The sequence below is a fragment of the Coregonus lavaretus genome (assembly GCF_964263955.1).
Source record: "Coregonus lavaretus genome assembly, chromosome: 30".
Lineage (NCBI taxonomy): Eukaryota > Metazoa > Chordata > Actinopteri > Salmoniformes > Salmonidae > Coregonus > Coregonus lavaretus.
The window spans coordinates 36,283,877-36,311,351 of record NC_140017.1 but is presented as its reverse complement, the minus strand read 5'-3'; the positions used below and the strand labels follow the sequence as shown (position 1 = coordinate 36,311,351).

General features: G+C 46.4%; 1 protein-coding gene across 1 annotated transcript in view; it reads right to left on the bottom strand.

Moving 5' to 3' along the window:
- dhx34 (DEAH (Asp-Glu-Ala-His) box polypeptide 34) overlaps window positions 1-27,475 on the bottom strand; it is a 45,429-nt gene that overhangs the window by 14,105 nt on the left and 3,849 nt on the right. Inside the window, exons 3-14 of the mRNA XM_084148294.1 lie at window positions 26,529-26,723; window positions 20,638-20,892; window positions 15,181-15,283; window positions 14,762-14,979; window positions 14,146-14,320; window positions 12,511-12,704; window positions 12,136-12,237; window positions 8,109-8,384; window positions 7,738-7,911; window positions 7,456-7,665; window positions 6,210-6,512; window positions 5,751-5,936 (exon numbers count right to left, since the gene is read on the bottom strand). Coding sequence (XP_084004420.1) covers window positions 5,751-5,936; window positions 6,210-6,512; window positions 7,456-7,665; window positions 7,738-7,911; window positions 8,109-8,384; window positions 12,136-12,237; window positions 12,511-12,704; window positions 14,146-14,320; window positions 14,762-14,979; window positions 15,181-15,283; window positions 20,638-20,892; window positions 26,529-26,723 — 2,391 coding nt within the window. The remainder of the gene's footprint in view (window positions 1-5,750; window positions 5,937-6,209; window positions 6,513-7,455; window positions 7,666-7,737; window positions 7,912-8,108; window positions 8,385-12,135; window positions 12,238-12,510; window positions 12,705-14,145; window positions 14,321-14,761; window positions 14,980-15,180; window positions 15,284-20,637; window positions 20,893-26,528; window positions 26,724-27,475) is intronic.

Here is a 27,475-nt window from a genome sequence, read left to right as displayed (position 1 = left end):
CATTACAGGACAGACACACAGACACATTACAGGACAGACACACAGACACATTACAGGACAGACACACAGACACATTACAGGACAGACACATTACAGGACAGACACATTACAGGACAGACACATTACAGGACAGACACAATACAGGACAGACACAATACAGGACAGACACACAGACACATTACAGGACAGACACATTACAGGACAGACACATTACAGCACAGACACATTACAGGACAGACACACAGACACATTACAGGACAGACGCATTACAGGACAGACACATTACAGGACAGACACATTACAGGACAGACACATTACAGGACAGGACAGACACATTACAGGACAGACACATTACAGGACAGACACACAGACACATTACAGGACAGACGCATTACAGGACAGACACATTACAGGACAGACACATTACAGGACAGACACATTACAGGACAGGACAGACACATTACAGGACAGACACATTACAGGACAGTACATACACATTACAGGACAGACACATTACAGGACAGACACATTACAGGACAGACACATTACAGTACAGACACATTACAGGACAGACACATTACAGGACAGACACATTACAGTACAGACACAATACAGGACAGACACATTACAGGACAGACACATTACAGGACAGACACATTACAGGACAGACACATTACAGGACAGACACATTACAGGACAGACACAATACAGGACAGGACAGACGCATTACAGGACAGACACATTACAGGACAGACACATTACAGGACAGACACATTACAGGACACACACAATACAGGACAGACGCATTACAGGACAGACACAATACAGGACAGGACAGACGCATTACAGGACAGACACATTACAGGACAGACACATTACAGGACAGACACATTACAGGACAGACACACAGACACATTACAGGACAGACACATTACAGGACAGACACAATACAGGACAGACACATTACAGGACAGGACATACACATTACAGGACAGACACATTACAGGACAGACGCATTACAGGACAGACGCATTACAGGACAGACGCATTACAGGACAGACGCATTACAGGACAGACGCATTACAGGACAGACGCATTACAGGACAGACGCATTACAGGACAGACGCATTACAGGACAGACACAATACAGGACAGACACATTACAGGACAGACACATTACAGGACAGACACATTACAGGACAGACACATTACAGGACAGACACACAGACACATTACAGGACAGACACATTACAGGACAGACACAATACAGGACAGACACATTACAGGACAGGACAGACGCATTACAGGACAGACGCATTACAGGACAGACGCATTACAGGACAGACGCATTACAGGACAGACGCATTACAGGACAGACACATTACAGGACAGGACAGACACATTACAGGACAGACGCATTACAGGACAGACACATTACAGGACAGACACATTACAGGACAGGACAGACACATTACAGGACAGACACATTACAGGACAGACACATTACAGGACAGGACAGACACAGGACAGGACAGACACATTACAGGACAGACACATTACAGGACAGACACATTACAGGACAGACGCATTACAGGACAGACGCATTACAGGACAGACACATTACAGGACAGGACAGACACATTACAGGACAGACACATTACAGGACAGGACAGACACATTACAGGACAGGACAGACACATTACAGGACAGACACAATACAGGACAGGACAGACACATTACAGGACAGACACATTACAGGACAGACACATTACAGCACAGACACATTACAGGACAGACGCATTACAGGACAGACGCATTACAGGACAGACGCATTACAGGACAGACACAATACAGGACAGGACAGACACATTACAGGACAGACGCATTACAGGACAGACGCAATACAGGACAGGACAGACACATTACAGGACAGACACATTACAGGACAGACGCATTACAGGACAGACGCATTACAGGACAGACGCATTACAGGACAGACACAATACAGGACAGACACATTACAGGACAGACGCATTACAGGACAGACGCATTACAGGACAGACGCATTACAGGACAGACGCATTACAGGACAGACGCATTACAGGACAGACACAGACACATTACAGGACAGACGCATTACAGGACAGACGCATTACAGGACAGACGCATTACAGGACAGACGCATTACAGGACAGACGCATTACAGGACAGACACAGACACATTACAGGACAGACACATTACAGGACAGACACAATACAGGACAGACACATTACAGGACATACACAATACAGGACAGACACATTACAGGACAGACACATTACAGGACAGACACATTACAGGACAGACGCATTACAGGACAGACGCATTACAGGACAGACACATTACAGGACAGGACAGACACATTACAGGACAGACACATTACAGGACAGGACAGACACATTACAGGACAGACACATTACAGGACAGACACATTACAGGACAGACACATTACAGGACAGACGCATTACAGGACAGACACAATACAGGACAGGACAGACACATTACAGGACAGACACATTACAGGACAGACACATTACAGGACAGACGCATTACAGGACAGACGCATTACAGGACAGACGCATTACAGGACAGACACATTACAGGACAGACGCATTACAGGACAGACACATTACAGGACAGACACAATACAGGACAGGACAGACACATTACAGGACAGACGCATTACAGGACAGACGCAATACAGGACAGGACAGACACATTACAGGACAGACGCATTACAGGACAGACGCATTACAGGACAGACGCATTACAGGACAGACGCATTACAGGACAGACACAATACAGGACAGACACATTACAGGACAGACGCATTACAGGACAGACGCATTACAGGACAGACGCATTACAGGACAGACACAGACACATTACAGGACAGACGCATTACAGGACAGACGCATTACAGGACAGACACATTACAGGACAGACACAGACACATTACAGGACAGACACATTACAGGACAGACACAATACAGGACAGACACATTACAGGACAGACACAATACAGGACAGACACATTACAGGACAGACACAATACAGGACAGACACATTACAGGACAGACGCATTACAGGACAGACGCATTACAGGACAGACACATTACAGGACAGACACAATACAGGACAGACACATTACAGGACAGACACAATACAGGACAGACACATTACAGGACAGGACAGACACATTACAGGACAGGACAGACGCATTACAGGACAGACACAATACAGGACAGGACAGACACATTACAGGACAGACACATTACAGGACAGACACATTACAGGACAGACACATTACAGCACAGACACATTACAGGACAGACGCATTACAGGACAGACGCATTACAGGACAGACACATTACAGGACAGACACAATACAGGACAGGACAGACACATTACAGGACAGACGCATTACAGGACAGACGCAATACAGGACAGGACAGACACATTACAGGACAGACACATTACAGGACAGACGCATTACAGGACAGACGCATTACAGGACAGACGCATTACAGGACAGACACAATACAGGACAGACACATTACAGGACAGACGCATTACAGGACAGACGCATTACAGGACAGACGCATTACAGGACAGACGCATTACAGGACAGACACAGACACATTACAGGACAGACGCATTACAGGACAGACGCATTACAGGACAGACGCATTACAGGACAGACGCATTACAGGACAGACGCATTACAGGACAGACGCATTACAGGACAGACACAGACACATTACAGGACAGACACATTACAGGACAGACACAATACAGGACAGACACATTACAGGACAGACACAATACAGGACAGACACATTACAGGACAGACACATTACAGGACAGACACATTACAGGACAGACGCATTACAGGACAGACGCATTACAGGACAGACACATTACAGGACAGGACAGACACATTACAGGACAGACACATTACAGGACAGGACAGACACATTACAGGACAGACACATTACAGGACAGACACATTACAGGACAGACACATTACAGGACAGACGCATTACAGGACAGACACAATACAGGACAGGACAGACACATTACAGGACAGACACATTACAGGACAGACACATTACAGGACAGACACATTACAGGACAGACACATTACAGGACAGACACATTACAGGACAGACACATTACAGGACAGACACAATACAGGACAGACACATTACAGGACAGACGCATTACAGGACAGACACACAGACACATTACAGGACAGACACAGACACATTACAGGACAGACACAGACACATTACAGGACAGACACATTACAGGACAGACACATTACAGGACAGACACATTACAGGACAGACACACAGACACATTACAGGACAGACCACATTACAGGACAGACACATTACAGGACAGACACATTACAGGACAGACACATTACAGGACAGACCACATTACAGGACAGACACATTACAGGACAGACACATTACAGGACAGACACAATACAGGACAGACACATTACAGGACAGACACAATACAGGACAGACACATTACAGGACAGACACATTACAGGACAGACACATTACAGGACAGACACATTACAGGACAGGACAGACACATTACAGGACAGACACATTACAGGACAGGACAGACACATTACAGGACAGACACATTACAGGACAGACACATTACAGGACAGACACATTACAGTACAGACACAATACAGGACAGACGCATTACAGGACAGACACAATACAGGACAGACACATTACAGGACAGACACAATACAGGACAGACACATTACAGGACAGACACAATACAGGACAGACACATTACAGGACAGACACATTACAGGACAGACACAATACAGGACAGGACAGACACATTACAGGACAGACACATTACAGGACAGACACACAGACACATTACAGTACAGACACATTACAGGACAGACACATTACAGGACAGACACATTACAGGACAGACACACAGACGCATTACAGGACAGACGCATTACAGGACAGACGCATTACAGGACAGACGCATTACAGGACAGACACATTACAGGACAGACACACAGACACATTACAGGACAGACACATTACAGGACAGACACATTACAGCACAGACACATTACAGGACAGACACATTACATCACAGACACATTACAGTACAGACACATTACAGTACAGACACATTACAGGACAGACACATTACAGGACAGACACATTACAGGACAGACACACAGACACATTACAGGACAGACACATTACAGGACAGACACAGACACATTATAATACAAAACCGTACAGGTCCTTAGGGGTGGATCACCAAATCACGATCACTAAATTTGCCAGCTAACTTTGCTAAACATTCAGACAACGTGATAAATCTGGTTCCTTAAACTGGATGAAATGAAAGAAAGCTGCACATTCTATATGCTCCCAACAATTTACTGGGTCCAAGGTTTACCCATTAAATAGTTTGGAGTGTATATAGTGTGCGACTAACCTTCTTTTCATAAAGTTTACTCTCCAATATTCAGCACTGTTATGACACTTATTGGTGTGTGTCAGCTCATGTTGTTTTTGACTAATCTGGATGGTTAAATCAAAGCTAAAACTGTTATATGTGTTCTTGGGAGTGTGGAGTCAGTTGTCCCATAACCCTTCTATCCATCTTTACCGAGTTGGTAATATGATAATCTGGCTCTACTCACAGTGAGGCAGTTGTAGGTGAAGTATTTGGTGACTCGGAGGCCTCCCTTGATGGGGTCAGGCTGTGCCTCCACCCCAGGGAAAAGAGGGTTTGGGGCGTGGGGCTCGGAGAGCTCCGTCTGGGGCTGGGGACCTACGTACAGGTTCTGTACCTGCAGGCCTGTCAGACGACGTAGACTGTAGCTCACCTGGAGAGAAGACAGACAGACAGACAGACGGACAGACAGACGGACACCTCAGTGGGATGTTCTCTTGATGTTATCTAGACAATAAACAAGATGGACGTGTGATGATTACGGATAGGAGCTTTTCCTGGTCAGGTCACATGGTAGGAAAAACAAAGTCCTAGTTTCTATGTTCCAACTAGGACCCACAGTTAAAAGATCACTGTTAAATCCAAAAGTACCATACTATAAAGTCCTCTACCTCAGTGTAAAGGGTGAGGTGTTGTGTGACTGTACCTCGGTGTACAGCAGGAAGCGGACCAGTCCTTCACTGAGTTTCTCCAGGTCTTTACGGGAGAGGCCAGGCACCCCCAGCCCCTCTCCTCCCCCAGCCTTGGACCTGCTCCCCGCTCCGGCCCCCAGGGTGCCCTGTCCCAGCTGAGCTAGCAGGAGGCGCTCCCAGTCAGCCCTGAGGCTGAGGGAGGAGGACAGAACCTTCAGAGCCCCTTCTCCTGTCAGCCCTACCTCCAACCAGCCGTCCACCACCAGCCTGGTGCAGTCAGCGTTACTGTCCAAGGAATTAGCTACCAGCAACAGGGCCTGGGAGGGGACAGGAACAGACAGTGCAGTCAGGACACGTTATACAAGGAGAGGAACGTTGCATACAGAAACAATACAAGCTGTGCTACTAAACCACCTGTGATGCTGATAACACTTCATTCTAAAGGTGGATCTTTGTCAGGCATCGAGCACAATAGCTGCAGAGAGACTGACACAGTACTGACCTGCAGGGCTGGGACTGACACAGTACTGACCTGCAGGGCTGGGACTGACACAGTACTGACCTGCAGGGCTGGGACTGACACAGTACTGACCTGCAGGGCTGGGACTGACACAGTACTGACCTGCAGGGCTGGGACTCTGACACAGTACTGACCTGTAGGGCTGGGACTCTGACACAGTACTGACCTGCAGGGCTGGGACTGACACAGTACTGACCTGCAGGGCTGGGACTGACACAGTACTGACCTGTAGGGCTGGGATTGACACAGTACTGACCTGCAGGGCTGGGACTGACACAGTACTGACCTGCAGGGCCGGGACTGACACAGTACTGACCTGCAGGGCTGGGACTGACACAGTACTGACCTGCAGGGCTGGGACTCTGACACAGTACTGACCAGCAGGGCTGGGACTGACACAGTACTGACCTGCAGGGCTGGGACTGACACAGTACTGACCTGCAGGGCTGGGACTGACACAGTACTGACCTGTAGGGCTGGGACTGACACAGTACTGACCTGTAGGGCTGGGACTGACACAGTACTGACCTGCAGGGCCGGGACTGACACAGTACTGACCTGCAGGGCTGGGACTGACACAGTACTGACCTGTAGGGCTGGGACTGACACAGTACTGACCTGTAGGGCTGGGACTGACACAGTACTGACCTGCAGGGCCGGGACTGACACAGTACTGACCTGCAGGGCTGGGACTCTGACACAGTACTGACCTGCAGGGCTGGGACTGACACAGTACTGACCTGCAGGGCTGGGACTCTGACACAGTTGGATACATAAGGCTTGTTGGTCTCTAGTAGAGTAACGAAGGCTAGGAGCTGGTGTCTGCTGCTCTCCCCCTTATCAGGTCCCTCTCTGTTCCCCTCCTCAGGGACGTGCAGCACCTCTGGGTCGCTGGCAAACACACTGGTGGGGTGGATCACTACCCCCTGCTTGTTACGGGTGTGGAACACCTATAGGAGACAGGGCCATTATCATCACTCACACGCTCACACATACACTCCCGTTCACACACGCTCACACACCTGTTCTGAGTCCTTGCGGTTGGCGTTGTGTTCGTCTGGCAGTGCCAGCTGGGGGTAAAGGCCTCGACAAAGCAGCAGCTTCAGAAGGGCTTGTTGCCTTGACGACAGGTCCTGGCTGGCCGACGCCGCTTCCTGGAGCTCTGACACGTTGTGGCGAAGCTTGAACTTCACTTCCTGTAGGGGCGGGTTCAAGACAGATATTACAGATATGTTTTAATATCTATAAGTGGTATAAACATTTGTAAGGATTACAATTCATATGCATTTATAGACAATATCATTTAAGCATTTATCTTATTAATGAAGGTCATTTGACAGTGTAACCAACTGGTCTGTTGCCATGGCTCCGTCCACAGTGATGTCCTCCTCACCTGTATGTCCAGGTTGTGTCCCCCTGTCTGCTCCTTGTCCTTCCCGTCCCGTCCCGTCGTGCCCTGCTCTGTGTCCGACCCCGAATCCCCATCCCCGTCCTGGCCCTCCTCTAGTCTTAGGACCTTCCTCCTGCCGCCCTCTGCCAGGTCATGCTCTCTCTTCAGCTGGTGTAACTTCCTCCTCTCGGTCAACCTCTCCCTGCGCTTCCCGCGCTCGCCACCAGAGGGAGCCCTCTCCTCCAGCACCTCCAACAGACCATGGCTACGCAACAGCTCCTGTTACCACACACCAGGCAGGGAACACGTAAGGGGATAAACGCCGACTTTCTGTACATTTCCTTGGAAATAATAGACGACGCAGCGGACCCGAGTTGCCAAAGAAAACAATATGAAAGCACACGTACCAGTAGAGATAATTATTTTCGTTGATATTTCCATTTCTATCAGCAAATTCATACTTTTTCATCTTTTGGTTGCTAGAGACGCGACCAAGTCGTTCGTTCGATTAGTTCGATATTTACATACGCGACCCAGTCCTTCGTTCTTTATATACCGTTGCCATGCAACATTCTTATCCCTTGCTTGTTGCCAGTTATACAACGGGTCGGTCTAAACCTGAATGCTGATTGGTTAAAACCGCATTCCAGCTGGTAACTATTCCACAAGTTACCACCGGCTAAATCTATTATGTTAAAATGCCAATTTACTCTGTTCCATCTGACTGCCCAATCCACTGTCTCATCAGCCCAGCCCAGGCAAGTTATAAACTTGATCTCCACTATAAAGAGTATCTAGACATTATCTCACATTTCTTTTAGACTAACATTTCGTTTTCAGAGATTTGTATAAACCTTGCTGTCTGTCTCTCATTTGCAACATTGTTTCAATATTCAAATTCGATCTCCAGCTGTCCCATAGTAATGAACGTGTTGGGAGTCGGGACGAGACAGGCAGGCAGGCAACGTTTCTCAGCCAGTCGAAATCATGAATCAGCTGGTATCATTTTTATGGATATATACAAAGAAATGTCAATTGAAAAAAGGTCAAACGAAATGAAGTGCAGCTAGTTTAAACTTTACAGCTGGAGATCGAATTTGAATATTGAAACAATGTTGCAAATGTCGTAGAGACAGACAGCAAGGTTTATATAAATATCCGCTGTTGAAAACTAAATGTTAGTTTAAAAGAAATGTGAGATAATGTCTAGATGCTTTTTATAGTGGCGATCAAGTTTATAAATTGCCTGGCTGGGCTGATGAGACAGTGGATTGTGCAGTTAGATGGAACAGAGTAAATAGGCATTTTAACATAATAGATTTAGCCGGTGGTAACTTGTGGAATAGACACCAGCTGGAATGACTAACTGGCAAGTGTCTTCACTGACATTTTCAACCTGTCCCTGACTGAGTCTGTAATACCAACGTTTCAAGCAGACCACCATAGTCCCTGTGCCCAAGAACACTAAGGTAACTAAGGTAACCTGCCTAAATGACTACTGACCCGTAGCACTCGCGTCTGTAGCCATGAAGTGCTTTGAAAGGCTGGTCATGGCTCACATCAACACCATTATCCCAGAAACCCTAGACCCACTCCAATTTGCATACCGCCCCAACAGATCCACAGATGATGCAATCTCTATTGCACTCCACACTGCCCTTTCCCACCTGGACAAGAGGAACACCTACATGAGAATGCTATTCATTGACTACAGCTCAGCGTTCAACACCATAGTGCCCTCAAAGCTCATCACTAAGCTAAGGATCCTGGGACTACACACCTCCCTCTGCAACTGGATCCTGGACTTCCTGACGGGCCGCCCCCAGGTGGTAAGGGTAGGTAACAACACATCTGCCACGCTGATCCTCAACACGGGGACCCCTCAGGGGTGCGTGCTCAGTCCCCTCCTGTACTCCCTGTTCACCCATGACTGCATGGCCAGGCACGACTCCAACACCATCATTAAGTTTGCCGACGACACAACAGTGGTAGGCCTGATCACCGACAACGATGAGACAGCCTATAGGGAGGAGGTCAGAGACCTGGCCGTGTGGTGCCAGGACAACAACCTCTCCCTCAACGTGATCAAGACAAAGGAGATGATTGTGGACTACAGGAAAAAAAAGAGGACTGAGCACGCCCCCATTCTCATCGATGGGGCTGTAGTGGAACAGGTTGAGAGCTTCAAGTTCCTTGGTGTCCACGTCACCAACGAACTATCATGGTCCAAACACACCAAGACAGTCATGAAGAGGGCACGACAAAGCCTATTCCCCCTCAGGAGACTGAAAAGATTTGGCATGGGTCCTCAGATCTTCAAAAAGTTATTCAGCTGCACCATCGAGAGCATCCTGACTGGTTGCATCACCGCCTGGTATGGCAACTGCTCGGCCTCCGACCGCAAGGCTCTACAGAGGGTAGTGCGTACGGCCCAGTACATCACTGGGGCCAAGCTTCCTGCCATCCAGGACCTCTTTACCAGGCGGTGTCAGAGGAAGGCCCTCAAAATTGTCAAAGACTCCAGCCACCCTAGTCATAGACTGTTATCTCTGCTACCGCACTGCAAGCGGTACCGGAGCGCCAAAAGACTTCTCAACAGCTTCTACCCCCAAGCCATAAGACTCCTTAACAGCTAATCATGGCTACCCGGACTATTTGCAGCCCCACCCCATCTTTTTACGCTGCTGCTACTCTGTTAATTATTTATGCATAGTCACTTTAACTCTACCCACATGTACATATTACCTCAACTACCTCAACTAGCCGGTGCCCCCGCACATTGACTCTGCACCGGTACCCCCCTGTATATAGCCTCCCTACTGTTATTTTATTTTACTTCTGCTCTTTTTTTCTCAACACTTTTTTGTTGTTGTTGTTGTTATATTTTACTTTTTTATTAAGAAATAAATGCATTGTTGGTTAAGGGCTGTAAGCAACCATTTCACGGTAATGTCTGCACCTGTTGTATTCGGCGCATGTGGCAAATACATTTGGATTTGATTTGATTTGAATGCGGTTTTAAACAAATCAGCATTCAGGATTAGACCCACCCGTTGTATAAATTAATTTATATACACAAATTCGTACTTTCTCATCTTTTGGTTGCTAGAGACGCGACCCAGTCGTTCGTTCGATTAGTTCGATATTTATGTAGAACTACGGCTAACACAGTCACGACCTCTGCAGCCAGACATTCATTTGGATACATCCATAACAATGAGCTGATAATGCCCGAGCTAGAAAGGTTTTCCTTCTCGTCAGGATACTCGTCAACAAGGCCTGTTAATTACGAGGAGATCGCATTGCATATTAAACACTAGAAGCTAGCTAAATAGTTTGTTGCTAGCAAACCTGCCAATATGACAACCCAAAATAAAAAAAATACCAGTTGCTGAAAACAGCTGGTAAAACTAGAAACATGTGGGAGGATTTGAAATCATAGCGCCACTTGCGTCATGACTGCAACAGTTCATCCCCTCACCACGTTAAGTCATCATCAGATGCTCCCAAAAAAGATGTCTCCGCAAAAACAAATCAATGCTAGCGAACTGCATTTACAATGTACCCAATTTCAGTTTGTGTAGTTGTTGGTTTCTGTAACTTTTGTAGCAAGTATGGTCTGCATGTGTACGCACATATCAGAGGAGGCTGGTGGGAGGAGCTATAGGAGGACGGGCTCATTGTAATGGCTGAATAGAACAGAGTCAACATGTGGTTTCCTGCCTTGTTTGGATTTACTGCCACCTGCAGTTATGGAATGTTTACTCCCAGGTATAATTCATTGGCTGATCGCTCCTGATGACCTGGATGGAATTATGTGATCCTTCATGAACTACTTCAAAATGGTGAACGTTCTCAATGGCAACGTAAAAAACGGGATATTTTCAAGTAGTGATCTCTAGCAATCTCTCTGCGACAGACAACTGATCTGACTCGAATGACCACAGAGAAGATGGGGGGGGGGGGAGAACATACAAAATAGACACACGTTTATGACATACTAGTCTCAGGTGTGGTGCGTCTGTCCTACCTTGAACTGTCTTCGTAGGTTGACCATCTCATAAAGTCTCTGTTCCTCCAGTCCTCTCCTCCGGCACCACTTCCTGCTGGCACCGCCCCGCTCTCCCTTCACCTGGAGGAGACACATAAAACATTACCACCCGGACACCTGCAGTACATACTCCACCATCCGGACACCTGCAGTACATACTCCACCATTTTATTCAGGTTGGATGGCCAGAGTGTCTAGACAACAGGGTCTATAGAGACTAATATGCTACACATTATGTCAATCACTCTAAATTGAATATTTAGTGATCTTAAATTCTCCATTATAATATGTAAGTAAGGTAAGTGGCTTTGCACAGAGGGTGACTAAAGATTTTCTGTGTCCTGATTGGCTGACCTGCACCCAGGCGTTGAAGGTGTTGAGCAGGGTGAAGGGGTCTCCCTGGTTGGAGTGCAGGGGCTGGCGTGCTGTGGCACAGTCGGGGTTGTGTTGGGCCGAGCGGAGAAATGGGGACTGGACACTGAGGGCAGCAGCCACCGTCAGCACCGGCTCCACCAAGTTAAACACTGATCCCAGCACCAGCATCTTACCTGGACACACAGAGGTCAGGGGTCAGAGGTCAGGGGTTAGAGGTCAGGGGTTAGAGGCCAGGGGTTAGAGGCCAGGGGTTAGAGGCCAGGGGTTAGAGGCCAGGGGTTAGAGGTCAGGGGTTAGAGGTCAGGGGTTAGAGGTCAGGGGTTAGAGGTCAGGGGTTAAGGGTCAGGGGTTAGAGGTCAGGGGTTAGAGGTCAGGGGTTAGAGGTCAGGGGTTAAGGGTCAGGGGTTAGAGGTCAGGGGTTAAGGGTCAGGGGTTAAGGGTCAGGGGTTAAGGGTCAGGGGTTAAGGGTCAGCACCGGCTCCACCAAGTTAAACACTGATCCCAGCACCAGCATCTTACCTGGACACACAGAGGTCAGGGGTTAAGGGTCAGGGGTTAAGGGTCAGGGGTTAGAGGTCAGGGGTTAGAGGTCAGGGGTTAGAGGCCAGGGGTTAGAGGTCAGGGGTTAGAGGTCAGGGGTTAGAGGTCAGGGGTTAGAGACCAGGGGTTAGAGGCCAGGGGTTAAGGGTCAGGGGTTAAGGGTCAGGGGTTAGAGGTCAGGGGTTAGAGGCCAGGGGTTAGAGGCCAGGGGTTAGAGGCCAGGGGTTGGGTCAGGGGTTAGAGGCCAGGGGTTAGAGGTCAGGGGTTAGAGGTCAGGGGTTAGAGGCCAGGGGTTAGAGGCCAGGGGTTAGAGGTCAGGGGTTAAGGGTCAGGGGTTAAGGGTCAGGGGTTAAGGGTCAGGGGTTAAGGGTCAGCACCGGCTCCACCAAGTTAAACACTGATCCCAGCACCAGCATCTTACCTGGACACACAGAGGTCAGGGGTTAAGGGTCAGGGGTTAAGGGTCAGGGGTTAAGGGTCAGGGGTTAAGGGTCAGGACCGGCTCCACCAAGTTAAACACTGACGCCAGCATCTTACCTGGACACACACATGCCAGACCTGGGTTCAAATACTATTTCAAATATCTCAATTACTTTCACATACATTGGAAGTAAGTATTCAGATATTTTGTATTTAAAAGACGAGTAGTTGAATATTGGAACGTATCTGGAAATACACTGACTCAAATACATTTAACCCAGGTATTTGAAATAAGTATTAGAAAATATTTTCATATAGTAGGTTATTTATAGGAAATTATTTGAAAATACTTTCAAATACTTCCAATAGCACTAGATGATTCGGGCCATATTATTTGAAAATACTCAAATACACAGAAAATAAGTATTTAAATAACAAATGTATTTGAACCCAGATCTGACATGCACACACACACACAGATTTATGGGTTAGGGCTCCTGGTTTATAAATAGAATATAACTAGGGCCTGGAGGTTTTCTCTGCTCATGTCATGTGGTCAGGAAAACCTCATGGCCCTATTCAGGGGGCCCAGTACAGGATGGCAGCAGTCACAACAGTTCAACAGTGACATCTGTTTATTTCCGAGGGACGTACCTATGACCACGTCAACAGGTAGCTGTGCCAGCAGGCTGCCTATAGAGGTGAGTTCTCCTCTAGCGTCTAGCGCCCCCTGTTCCCTGAGGTAGGTTACTGCAGTCTGGATGCTGGCCGCAGGAGGAGGGTCGATGAACACAAAGGACCGCGGGTCTCCCAGACTCATACTCTTCATCTGTGAGGACAGAGAACAGTAACAGTACAGCAGGATAAAAAAGGTACAGAATCTTTTGGCATGCAGAAGTAACTATAGGGAACAGAAAACCAGAAAAGTTTAGAGGGATTTCAGTCGTTCAGCACCTGTAGTACGAGGGAGTCCAGAGCCACCCTGTGTATCTCTGGGACGGGGTAAGGTGCGAAGGGTTAGGGGTTATAATACCTGTAGTACGAGGGAGTCCAGAGCCACCCTGTGTATCTCTGGGACGGGGTAAGGTGCGAAGGGTTAGGGGTTATAATACCTGTAGTACGAGGGAGTCCAGAGCCACCCTGTGTATCTCTGGGACGGGGTAAGGTGCGAAGGGTTAGGGGTTATAGTACCTGTAGTACGAGGGAGTCCAGAGCCACCCTGTGTATCTCTGGGACGGGGTAAGGTGCGAAGGGTTAGGGGTTATAATACCTGTAGTACGAGGGAGTCCAGAGCCACCCTGTGTATCTCTGGGACGGGGTAAGGTACGAAGGCCTCATAGTCAGACTCAGAGTAGAGCCGGTAACACACCCCCGGGCCTGTCCTGCCTGCTCGGCCTTTCCTCTGCTCTGAACTGGCTCGACTGATCCAGAACTCCTGCAGACGCTGCATCTTAGCCTTCGGGTCAAAACTCATCTCCTTCACCTTGCCTGGAGGACACATACAGACGTAACACATTGTTATGTTCTATTTGATTCAGTGAAAGTAGCACACAGCAACACGGTTCTGTTCATGGACCGAATAGGTGAGATCTTCAAATAAGCTTTTGTCTGGTTTTTCCCGGATTGACAGAATGATGAGATTTACCTGGCTCCTCCCAGTAGTTCCAGTTAGTGCTTTGGTTCCCTTACCTGAGTCGACTACGAAGCGCACCCCGTCGATGGTGACTGATGTCTCTGCTACGTTGGTAGAGATGATACACTTCCTCACTCCTGGAGGAGAGATGTCAAACACCTACAGACAGAACATATAATACACAGTTAATAAGAGGTGATGTATGTTCCATGTTTAAGATCAGCCCCAATGCAATGGTAACATTCTGATAAAAGCCTTATTGTAAGCCATCCAGCATGGATGTCCACCTGCCCATATACCTGCCCATAGACTGTCCCAGATTCATACATATGGGTCTGTGAACTGTGAATTGAGCTCAGTGTGTCAGGGTGCTCTTACTTTACCTTATCCTGCTGTTACTGTACCTTATCCTGATGTTATTGTACCTTATCCTGATGTTACTGTACCTTATCCTACTATTGCTGTACCTTATCCTGTAGTGCTGTTGCTGTACCTTATCCTACTGTCGCTGTACCTTATCCTGATGTGCTGTTGCTGTACTTTATCCTGCTGTCGCTGTACCTTATCCTGCTGTACTGTTACTGTGCCTTATCCTGCTGTTGCTGTTACTGTACCTTATCCCGCTGTACTGTTACTGTACCTTGTCCTACTGTTGCTGTACCTTATCCTGATGTGCTGTTGCTGTACCTTGTCCTGCTGTTACTGTACCTTGTCCCGCTGTACTGTTACTGTACCTTATCCTGCTGTTGATGTACCTTACCCTGCTGTTCCTGTTCCTTATCCTGCTGTACTGTTACTGTACCTTATCCTGCTGTTCCTGTACCATATCCTGCTGTACTGTTACTGTACCTTATCCTGCTGTACTGTTACTGTGCCTTATCCTGCTGTACTGGTACTGTGCCTTATCCTTCTGTACTGTTGTTGTACCTTATCCTGCTGTACTGTTACTGTACCTTATCCTGCTGTAGTTACTGTACCTTATCCTGCTGTACTGTTACTGTACTTTATCCTGCTGTACTGTTCCTGTCCATTATCCTTCTGTACTGTTGTTGTACCTTATCCTGCTGTACTGTTACTGTGCCTTATCCTTCTGTACTGTTGTTGTACCTTATCCTGCTGTACTGTTACTGTACCTTATCCTGCTGTAGTTACTGTACCTTATCCTGCTGTACTGTTACTGTACCTTATCCTGCTGTACTGTTCCTGTCCATTATCCTGCTGTACTGTTACAGTACCTTATCCTGCTGTACTGTTACTGTACCTTATCCTGCTGTACGGGTACAGTGCCTTATCCTGCTGTACTGTTACAGTGCCTTATCCTGCTGTACTGTTACTGTACCTTATCCTGCTGTACTGTTACCTTATCCTCCTGTACTGTTACTGTACTTTATCCTGCTGTGCTGTTCCTGTTCCTTATCCTGCTGTACTGTTACAGTGCCTTATCCTGCTGTACTGTTACTGTACCTTATCCTGCTGTACTGTTACCTTATCCTCCTGTACTGTTACTGTACCTTATCCTGCTGTACTGTTACTGTACCTTATCCTGCTGTACTTTTACTGTACCTTATCCTGCTGTACTGTTACAGTGCCTTATCCTGCTGTACTGTTACAGTGCCTTATCCTACTGTACTGTTACTGTCCATTATCCTGCTATACTGTTACTGTACCTTATCCTGCTGTAATGTCACTGGACCTTATCCTGCTGTACTGTTACTATACCTTATCCCGCTGTACTGTTACTGTACATTATCCTGCTGTACTGTTACTGTACCTTATCCTACTGTTGCCATTCACATATCATGCTGTAATGTTACTGTACCTTATCCTACTCTACTGTTATCGTACCTTATCCTGCTGCACATTACTATACCTTATCCTACTGTTACTGAACCTTATCCTGCTGTACTGTTACCGTACCATACTCTACTGTTATCGTACCATATCCAACTTCACTGTTACTGTATCTTATCCTGCTGTACTGTTACTGTACCTTATCCTACTAAACTGTTACTGTTCCTTATCCTGCTGTAATGTTACAGTGCCTTATCCTGCTGTACTGTTACTGTACCTTATCCTGCTGTGCTGTTACTGTGCCTTAACATTCTGTGCTGGTACTGTACCTTATCCTGCTGTACTGTTACTGTAGCTTATCCTGCTGTACGGTTACTGTACCTTATTCTGCTGTACTGTTACTATACCTTATCCTGATGTGCTGTTACTGTGCCTTATCCTTCTGTACTGTTACTGTACCTTACCCTGCTGTACTGTTACTGTCTCTTATCCTGCTATACTGTTACTGTACCTTATCCTGCTGTACTGTTACAATACCTTATCCTGCTGTACTGTTACAATACCGTTTCCTGCTGTACTGTTACTGTACCTTGTCCTGCTGTACTGTTACTGTACCTTATCCTACTGTTACTGTACCTTTTTCCTACTGTACTGTTACAGTACCTTATCCTACTGTTACTGTACCGTATCCTACTGTACTGTTACTGTACCTTATCCTGCTGTACTGTTACTGCACCTTATCCTACTGTGCGGTTACTGTACCTTATCCTACTGCTACTGTACCTTATCCTCCCGTACTGTTACTGTACCTTATCCTGCTGTACTGTTACTGTAACTTATCTTGCTGTACCCACACTGTACCCTGTCCTACTGTTACTGTGCCTTATCCTGCTGTACTGTTACTGTACCTTATCTTACTGTTACTGTACGTTATCCTGCTGTGCTTTACTGTACCTTATCCTGCTGTACTGTTGCTATACCTTATCCTGCTGTAATGTTACAGTGCCTTATCCTGCTGTACTGTTACTGTACCTTATCCTGCTGTACTGTTACTGTACCTTATCCTACTGTGCTGTTACTGTGCCTTAACATTCTGTGCTGGTACTGTACCTTACCCTGCTGTGCTGTTACTGTGCCTTAACATTTTGTATGGTTACTGTACCTTATCCTACTGTTACTGTACCTTATCCTGCTGTACTGTTACTGTACGTTATCCTGCTGTGCTTTACTGTACCTTATCCTGCTGTGCTTTACTGTACCTTATCCTGCTGTACTGTTGCTATACCTTATCCTGCTGTAATGTTACGGTGCCTTATCCTGCTGTACTGTTACTGTACCTTATCCTGCTGTACTGTTACTGTACCTTATCCTACTGTGCTGTTACTGTGCCTTAACATTCTGTGCTGGTACTGTACCTTACCCTGCTGTGCTGTTACTGTGCCTTAACATTTTGTATGGTTACTGTACCTTATCCTACTGTTACTGTACCGTATCCCGCTGTACTGTTACTGCACCTTATCCAACTGTACGTTTACTGTACCTTATCCTACTGCTACTGTACCTTATCCTGCCGTACTGTTACTGTACCTTGTCCTGCTGTACTGTTACTGTACCTTATCCTACTGTTACTGTACCTTATCCTACTGTACTGTTACTGTACCTTATCCTACTGTTACTGTACCGTATCCTACTGTACTGTTACTGTACCTTATCCCACTGTACTGTTACTGCACCTTATCCTACCGTACGGTTACTGTACCTGATCCTACTGCTACTGTACCTTATCCTGCCGTACTGTTACTGTAACCTATCTTGCAGTACTGTCACTGTACCCTATCCTACTGTGACTGTGCCTTATCCTGCTGTACTGTTACTGTACGTTATCCTGCTGTGCTTTACTGTACCTTATCCTGCTGTGCTTTACTGTACCTTATCCTGCTGTACTGTTGCTATACCTTATCCTGCTGTAATGTTACGGTGCCTTATCCTGCTGTACTGTTACTGTACCTTATCCTGCTGTACTGTTACTGTACCTTATCCTACTGTGCTGTTACTGTGCCTTAACATTCTGTGCTGGTACTGTACCTTACCCTGCTGTGCTGTTACTGTGCCTTAACATTTTGTATGGTTACTGTACCTTATCCTACTGTTACTGTACCGTATCCCACTGTACTGTTACTGCACCTTATCCAACTGTACGTTTACTGTACCTTATCCTACTGCTACTGTACCTTATCCTGCCGTACTGTTACTGTACCTTGTCCTGCTGTACTGTTACTGTACCTTATCCTACTGTTACTGTACCTTATCCTACTGTACTGTTACTGTACCTTATCCTACTGTTACTGTACCGTATCCTACTGTACTGTTACTGTACCTTATCCCACTGTACTGTTACTGCACCTTATCCTACCGTACGGTTACTGTACCTGATCCTACTGCTACTGTACCTTATCCTGCCGTACTGTTACTGTACCCTATCCTACTGTTACTGTACCTTATCCTGCCGTACTGTTACTGTACCCTATCCTACTGTTACTGTACCTTATCCTGCCGTACTGTTACTGTACCCTATCCTACTGCTACTGTACCTTATCCTGATGTACTGTTGCTGTACCTTATCCTATTGTACTGTTACTGTACCTTATCCTGCTGTACTGTTACTGTACCTTATCTTGCTGTACTGTTACTGTACCTTCTCCTGCTGTACTGTTACTGTACCTTATCCTGCTATACTGTTACTGTACCTTATCCTGCTGTACTGTTACTGTAGCTATCCTACTGTACCGTTACCGTACCTCATCCTGCTGTTACTGTACCTTATCCCGCTGTACTGTTACTGTACCTTATCCTGCTATACTGTTACTGTACCTTATCCTGCTGTTACTTTACCTTATCCTGCTGTTACTTTACCTTATCCTGCTGTACGGTTACTGTGTCTTATCCTTCTGTACTGTTACTGTACCTTATCCTGCTGTCTTGTTACTATACCTTATCCTGCTGTACTGTTACTGTGCCTTATCCTTCTGTACTGTTACTGTACCGTATTCTGCTGTACCTTAATCTACCGTACCAGTGTTAGGGTATTGTTACTGTACCTAATCCTACTGTACTGTTACTGAACATTATCCTGCTGTACTGTTACTGTACCTTATCCTGCTGTACTGTTACTGTAGCTAATCCTACTGTACGGCTACTGTATCTTAACCTGCTATACTGTTACTGTACCTTATCCTGCTGTACTGTTACTCTACCTTATCCTACTGTACTGGTACTGTACCTTATCCTACTTTACTGTTACTGTACCTTATGCTGTACTGTTGCTGTACCTTATCCTACTGTACCAGTGTTAGGGTACTGTCACTGTACCTTATCCTGCTGTAATCGTACTGTACCTTATCCTACTGTACTGTTACTGTACCTTATCCTGCTGTACTGTTATTGTACCGTATTCTGTTGTACCTTATCCTACTATACTGTTACTGTAATTTATCCTGCTGTACCAGTGTTAGGGTACTGTTACTGTACCTTATCCTGCTGTACTGGTACTGTACCTTATCTTACTGTACTTTTAATGTACCTTATCCTACTGTACTGTCACTGTACCTTATCCTGCCGTACCAGTGTTAGGATACCGTTACTGGACCTTATCCTACTGTACCTTATTATACTGTACTGTTACCTTATCCTGCCGTGCCAGTGTTAGGGTACTGTTACTGTACCTTATCCTGCTGTACCAGGGACAGGGTGCTGTGGAGGGGCAGGACGATCCAGCGCTTGGTGTGTGTGGCGTAGGCCTGGCATGCCTCCAAGATGGTGGATATCTCTGCCACGCCGCTGAGGAACAGGAGCAGGTCGCCCCTCTCCTCGGGCGGGTAGCGCTGGTCGATGCCCTGCAGCACCCGGAGGTATGGCCGGGGGTCCAACTTCTCAGAGCGGGACGGCTGCTCCTCTGGTGGGGTGGGCTGGTAGATCACCTACACATCAAACAGAGACAGGAGGGTGATATAGTCTGCATCCCAAATGACACCATAATCCTTCTGGTCAAAAGTAGTGCACTACAGTGAGGGAAAAAAGTATTTGATCCCCTGCTGATTTTGTACGTTTGCCCACTGACAAAGACATGATCAGTCTATAATTTTAATGGTAGGTTTATTTGAACAGTGAGAGACAGAATAAAAACAAAAAAATCCAGAAAAACGCATGTCAAAAATATTATAAATTGATTTGCATTTTAATGAGGGAAATAAGTATTTGACCCCTCTGCAAAACATGACTTAGTACTTGGTGGAAAAACCCTTGTTGGCAATAACAGAGGTCAGACGTTTCTTGTAGTTGGCCACCAGGTTTGCACACATCTCAGGAGGGATTTTGTCCCACTTCTCTTTGCAGATCTTCTCCAAGTCATTAAGGTTTCGAGGCTGACGTTTGGCAACTCGAACCATCAGCTCCCTCCACAGATTTTCTAAGGGATTGAGGTCTGGAGACTGGCTAGGCCACTCCAGGACCTTAATGTGCTCCTTCTTGAGCCACTCCTTTGTTGCCTTGGCTGTGTGTTTTGGGTCATTGTCATGCTGGAATACCCATCCACGACCCATTTTCAATGCCCTGGCTGAGGGAAGGAAGTTCTCACCCAAGATTTGACGGTACATGGCCCCGTCCATCGTCCCTTTGATGCAGTGAAGTTGTCCTGTCCCCTTAGCAGAAAAACACCCCCAAAGCATAATGTTTCTACCTCCATCTTTGACGGTGGGAATGGTGTTCTTGGGGTCATAGGCAGCATTCCTCCTCCTCCAAACACGGCGAGTTGAGTTGATGCCAAAGAGCTCCATTTTGGTCTCATCTGACCACAACACTTTCACCCAGTTCTCCTCTGAATCATTCAGATGTTCATTGGCAAACTTCAGACGGGCCTGTATATGTGCTTTCTTGAGCAGGGGGACCTTGTGGGCGCTGCAGGATTTCAGTCCTTCACGGCATAGTGTGTTAACAATTGTTTTCTTGGTGACCATGGTCCCAGCTGCCTTGAGATCATTGACAAGATCCTCCCGTGTAGTTCTGGGCTGATTCCTCACCGTTCTCATGATCATTGCAACTCCACAAGGTGAGATCTTGCATGGAGCCCCAGGCCGAGGGAGATTGACAGTTATTTTGTGTTTCTTCCATTTGTGAATAATCGCACCAACTGTTGTCACCTTCTCACCAAGCTGCTTGGCGATGGTCTTGTAGCCCATTCCAGCCTTGTGTAAGTCTACAATCTTGTCCCTGACATCCTTGGAGAGCTCTTTGGTCTTGGCCATGGTGGAGAGTTTGGAATCTGATTGATTGATTGCTTCTGTGGACAGGTGTCTTTTATACAGGTAACAAACTGAGATTAGGAGCACTCCCTTTAAGAGTGTGCTCCTAATCTCAGCTCGTTACCTGTATAAAAGACACCTGGGAGCAGGAAATCTTTCTGATTGAGAGGGGGTCAAATACTTATTTCCCTCATTAAAATGCAAATCAATTTATAACATTTTTGACATGCGTTTTTCTGGATTTTGTTGTTGTTATTCTGTCTCTCACTGTTCAAATAAACCTACCATTAAAATTACAGACTGATCATTTCTTTGTCAGTAGGTAAACGTACAAAATCAGCAGGGGATCAAATACTTTTTTCCCTCACTGTATATAGGGAATAGGGTGGGACTCAGCCATAGAAGAAAAGTGAGTTCCTGGACATCACTGGGAGAGACAGGTAAGAGTGGTTAAGAAGAGGCATTACTACACAGTACCAGTCAAAAGTTTGGACACACCTACTCATTCAAGGGTTTTTCTTTATTTGTACATTGTAGAATAATAGTGAAGACATCAAAACTATGAAATAACACATATGGAATCATGTAGTAACCAGAAAAGTGTTAAACAAATCAAAAAATATTTTATATTTGAGGTTCTTCAAATAGCCACCCTTTGCCTTGATGACAGCTTTGTACACTCTTGGCATTCTCTCAACCAGCTTCACCTGGAATGCTTTTCCAACAGTCTTGAAGGAGTTCCCACATATGCTGAGCACTTGTTGGCTGCTTTTCCTTCACTCTGCCGTCCGACTCATCCCAAACCATCTCAATTGGGTTGAGGTAGGGGTATTGTGGAGGCCAGATCATCTGATGCAGCACTCCATCACTCTCCTTCTTGGTCAAATAGCCCTTACACAGCCTGGAGGTGTGTTGAGTCATTGTCCTGTCGAAAAACAAATGATAGTCCCACTAAGCCCAAACCAGATGGGATGGCGTATCGCTGCAGAATGCTGTGGTAGCCATGCTGGTTAACTGTGAATTTAATTCTAAATAAATTACAGACAGTGTCACCAGCAAAGCACCCCCACACCATAACACCTCCTCCTCCATGCTTTACGGTGGGATCTACACATGCGGAGATCATCCGTTCACCTACACCGCGTCTCACAAAGACACAGTGGTTTGAACCAAAAATCTCAAATTTGGACTTCAGATCAAAGGACACATTTCCACCGGTCTAATGTCCATTGCTCGTGTTTCTTGGCCCACGCAGGTCTCTTCTTCTTATTGGTGTCCTTTAGTAGTGGTTTCTTTGCAGCAATTCGACCATGAAGGCCTGATTCACACAGTCCCTTCTGAACAGTTGATGTTGAGATGTGTCTGTTACTTGAACTCTGTGAAGCATTTATTTGGCCTACAATTTCTGAGGCTGGTAACTCTAATGAACTTATCCTCTGCAGCAGAGGTAACTCTGGGTCTTCTATTCCTGTCGCGGTCCTCATGAGAGCCAGTTTCATCACAGCGCTTGATGGATTTTGTGACTGCACTTGAAGAAATGTTCCGTATTGACTGTCCATCATGTCTTAAAGTAATGATGGACTGTCGATTCTCTTTGCTTATTTGAGCTGTTCTTGCCATAATATGGACTTTGAATTTTACCAAATAGGGCTATCTTCTATATACCCCCCCACCTTGTCACAACACAACTGATTGGCTCAAACACATTAAGAAAGAAAGAAATTCCACAAATTAACTTTTAAGGCGGCACACCTGTTAATTGAAATGCATTCCAGGTGACTACCTCATGAAGCTGGTTGAGAGAATGCCAAGAGTGTGCAAAGCTGTCATCAAGGCAAAGGGTGGCTATTTGAAGAATCTCAAGTATAAAATATATTTTGATTTGTTTAACACTTTGTTGGTTACTACATGATTCCATATGTGTTATTCATAGTTTTGATGTCTTCACTATTATTTTACAATGTAAACAATTGTAAAAATAAAGAAAAACCCTTTAATGAGTAGGTGCGTCCAAACTTTTGACTGGTAGTGTATATTAAACAACAGCTGTCACTGAAAGGCCCAATCATTACTATATATTAAACAACAGCTGTCACTGAAAGGCCCAATCATTACTATATACACTGCTCAAAAAAATAAAGGGAACACTAAAATAACACATCCTAGATCTGAATGAATGAAATAATCTTATTAAATACTTTTTTCTTTACATAGTTGAATGTGCTGACAACAAAATCACACAAAAATTATCAATGGAAATCAAATTCATCAACCCATGGAGGTCTGGATTTGGAGTCACCCTCAAAATTAAAGTGGAAGACCACACTACAGGCTGATCCAACTTTGATGTAATGTCCTTAAAACAAGTCAAAATGAGGCTCAGTAGTGTGTGTGGCCTCCACGTGCCTGTATGACCTCCCTACAACGCCTGGGCATGTTCCTGATGAGGTGGCGGATGGTCTCTTGAGGGATCTCCACCCAGACCTGGACTAAAGCATCCGCCAACTCCTGGACAGTCTGTGGTGCAACGTGGCGTTGGTGGATGGAGCGAGACATGATGTCCCAGATGTGCTCAATTGGATTCAGGTCTGGGGAACGGGCGGGCCAGTCCATAGCATCAATGCCTTCCTCTTGCAGGAACTGCTGACACACTCCAGCCACATGAGGTCTAGCATTGTCTTGCATTAAGAGGAACCCAGGGCCAACCGCACCAGCATATGGTCTCACAAGGGGTCTGAGGATCTCATCTCGGTACCTAATGGCAGTCAGGCTACCTCTGGCGAGCACATGGAGGGCTGTGCGGCCCCCCAAAGAAATGCCACCCCACACCATGACTGACCCACCGCCAAACCGATCATGCTGGAGGATGTTGCAGGCAGCAGAACGTTCTCCACGGCATCTCCAGACTCTGTCACGTCTGTCACATGTGCTCAGTGTGAACCTGCTTTCATCTGTGAAGAGCACAGGGCGCCAGTGGCGAATTTGCCAATCTTGGTGTTCTCTGGCAAATGCCAAACGTCCTGCACGGTGTTGGGCTGTAAGCACAACCCCCACCTGTGGACGTCGGGCCCTCATACCACCCTCATGGAGTCTGTTTCTGACCATTTGAGCAGACACATGCACATTTGTGGCCTGCTGGAGGTCATTTTGCAGGGCTCTGGCAGTGCTCCTCCTACTCCTTCTTGCACAAAGGCGGAGGTAGCAGTCCTGCTGCTGGGTTATTGCCCTCCTACGGCCTCCTCCACATCTCCTGATGTACTGGCCTGTCTCCTGGTAGCGCATCCATGCTCTGGACACTACGCTGACAGACACAGCAAACCTTCTTGCCACAGCTCGCATTGATGTGCCATCCTGGATGAGCTGCACTACCTGAGTCACTTGTGTGGGTTGTAGACTCTGTCTCATGCTACCACTAGAGTGAAAGCACCGCCAGCATTCAAAAGTGACCAAAACATCAGCCAGGAAGCATAGGAACTGAGAAGTGGTCTGTGGTCACCACCTGCAAAACCAGTCCTTTATTGGGGGTGTCTTGCTAATTGCCTATAATTTCCACCTGTTGTCTCTTCCATTTGCACAACAGCATGTGACATTTGTCAATCAGTGTTGCTTCCTAAGTGGACAGTTTGATTTCACAGAAGTGTGATTGACTTGGAGTTACATTGTGTTGTTTAAGTGTTCCCTTTATTTTTTTGAGCAGTGTATTAAACAACAGCTGTCACTGAAAGGCCCAATCATTACTATTTATTAAACAACAGCTGTCACTGAAAGGCCCAATCTTTAATTTCAACAGCCTGACCCTGCCACTTTGTTTGGCAGAATGAAAAATAGGACTAGAGAAATGTAGGCCTAACCACTTTAGAATTCATAGGCAGAGCTATGAATGGAAGGCAGAGCTATGAATGGAAGGCAGAGCTATGAATGGAAGGCAGAGCTATGAATGGAAGGCAGAGCTATGAATGGAAGGCAGAGCTATGAATGCAAGGATTGTGCTTTTCTTGACTGTCACTAAAGCTTATGGTGGGCATTCGTAACCACAGATAGGATCTGCAGTTTGCTAGACATTACACAATATCTCTTAAGTACTGCCTACTCCTATACCTATGACATAGCCTAGTCCAGAGGTTTTCAAACCTCTCCCTGGGAACCCCAAGCCGTTCCATGTATTTGAACTATTCCAGAGCACACCTGATTCCACTTGTCAACTAATCATCAAGCCCCTTGACTAGGTCAATCAGGTGAGCTGGTTCAGGGCAACAACAAAACATGTCTGAAGGGGGTTCCAGGAGGAGAGGTTTAAAATGTGTTTGTCCTCTCACCTGTATAGGGAAGAGCCTGCCCGGGACCTGCAGCACAGGTGCAGTATTAAAGTAGCTGGAGAAGAGTTTGATGTTGATGGTGGCGGACATGAGGACCAGGCGGAGGTCGGGGCGGGCGGCCAGGAGGGAGCGCAGTACTCCCAGGAGGAAGTCACAGTGGAGGTGTCTCTCATGCACCTCGTCAACAATCAAAACCTGGGTGCAACAGGGAGGGAGGGAGGTAGATCCACACACAGACAGGTTACGGAACGGCTAGGATGCGTCCCAAATGGCACCCTATTCCCTATATAGAGCACTACTTTAGACCAGAGAATGGCACCCTATTCCCTATATAGAGCACTACTTTAGACCAGAGAATGGCACCCTATTCCCTATATAGTGCACTACTTTAGACCAGAGAATGGCACCCTATTCCCTCTATAGTGCACTACTTTAGACCAGAGAATAGCACCCTATTCCCTATATAGTGCACTACTTTAGACCAGAGAATGGCACCCTATTCCCTATATAGTGCACTACTTTAGACCAGAGAATGGCACCCTATTCCCTATATAGTGCACTACTTTAGACCAGAGAATGGCACCCTATTCCCTACATAGTGCACTACTTTAGACCAGAGAATGGCACCCTATTCCCTATATAGTGCACTACTTTAGACCAGAGAATGGCACCCTATTCCCTATATAGTGCACTACTTTAGACCAGAGAATGGCACCCTATTCCCTACATAGTGCACTACTTTAGACCAGAGAATGGAACCCTATTCCCTATATAGTGCACTACTTTAGACCAGAGAATGGCACCCTATTCCCTATATAGTGCACTACTTTAGACCAGAGAATGGCACCCTATTCCCTATATAGTGCACTACTTTAGACCAGAGAATGGCACCCTATTCCCTATATAGTGCACTACTTTAGACCAGAGAATGGCACCCTATTCCCTAT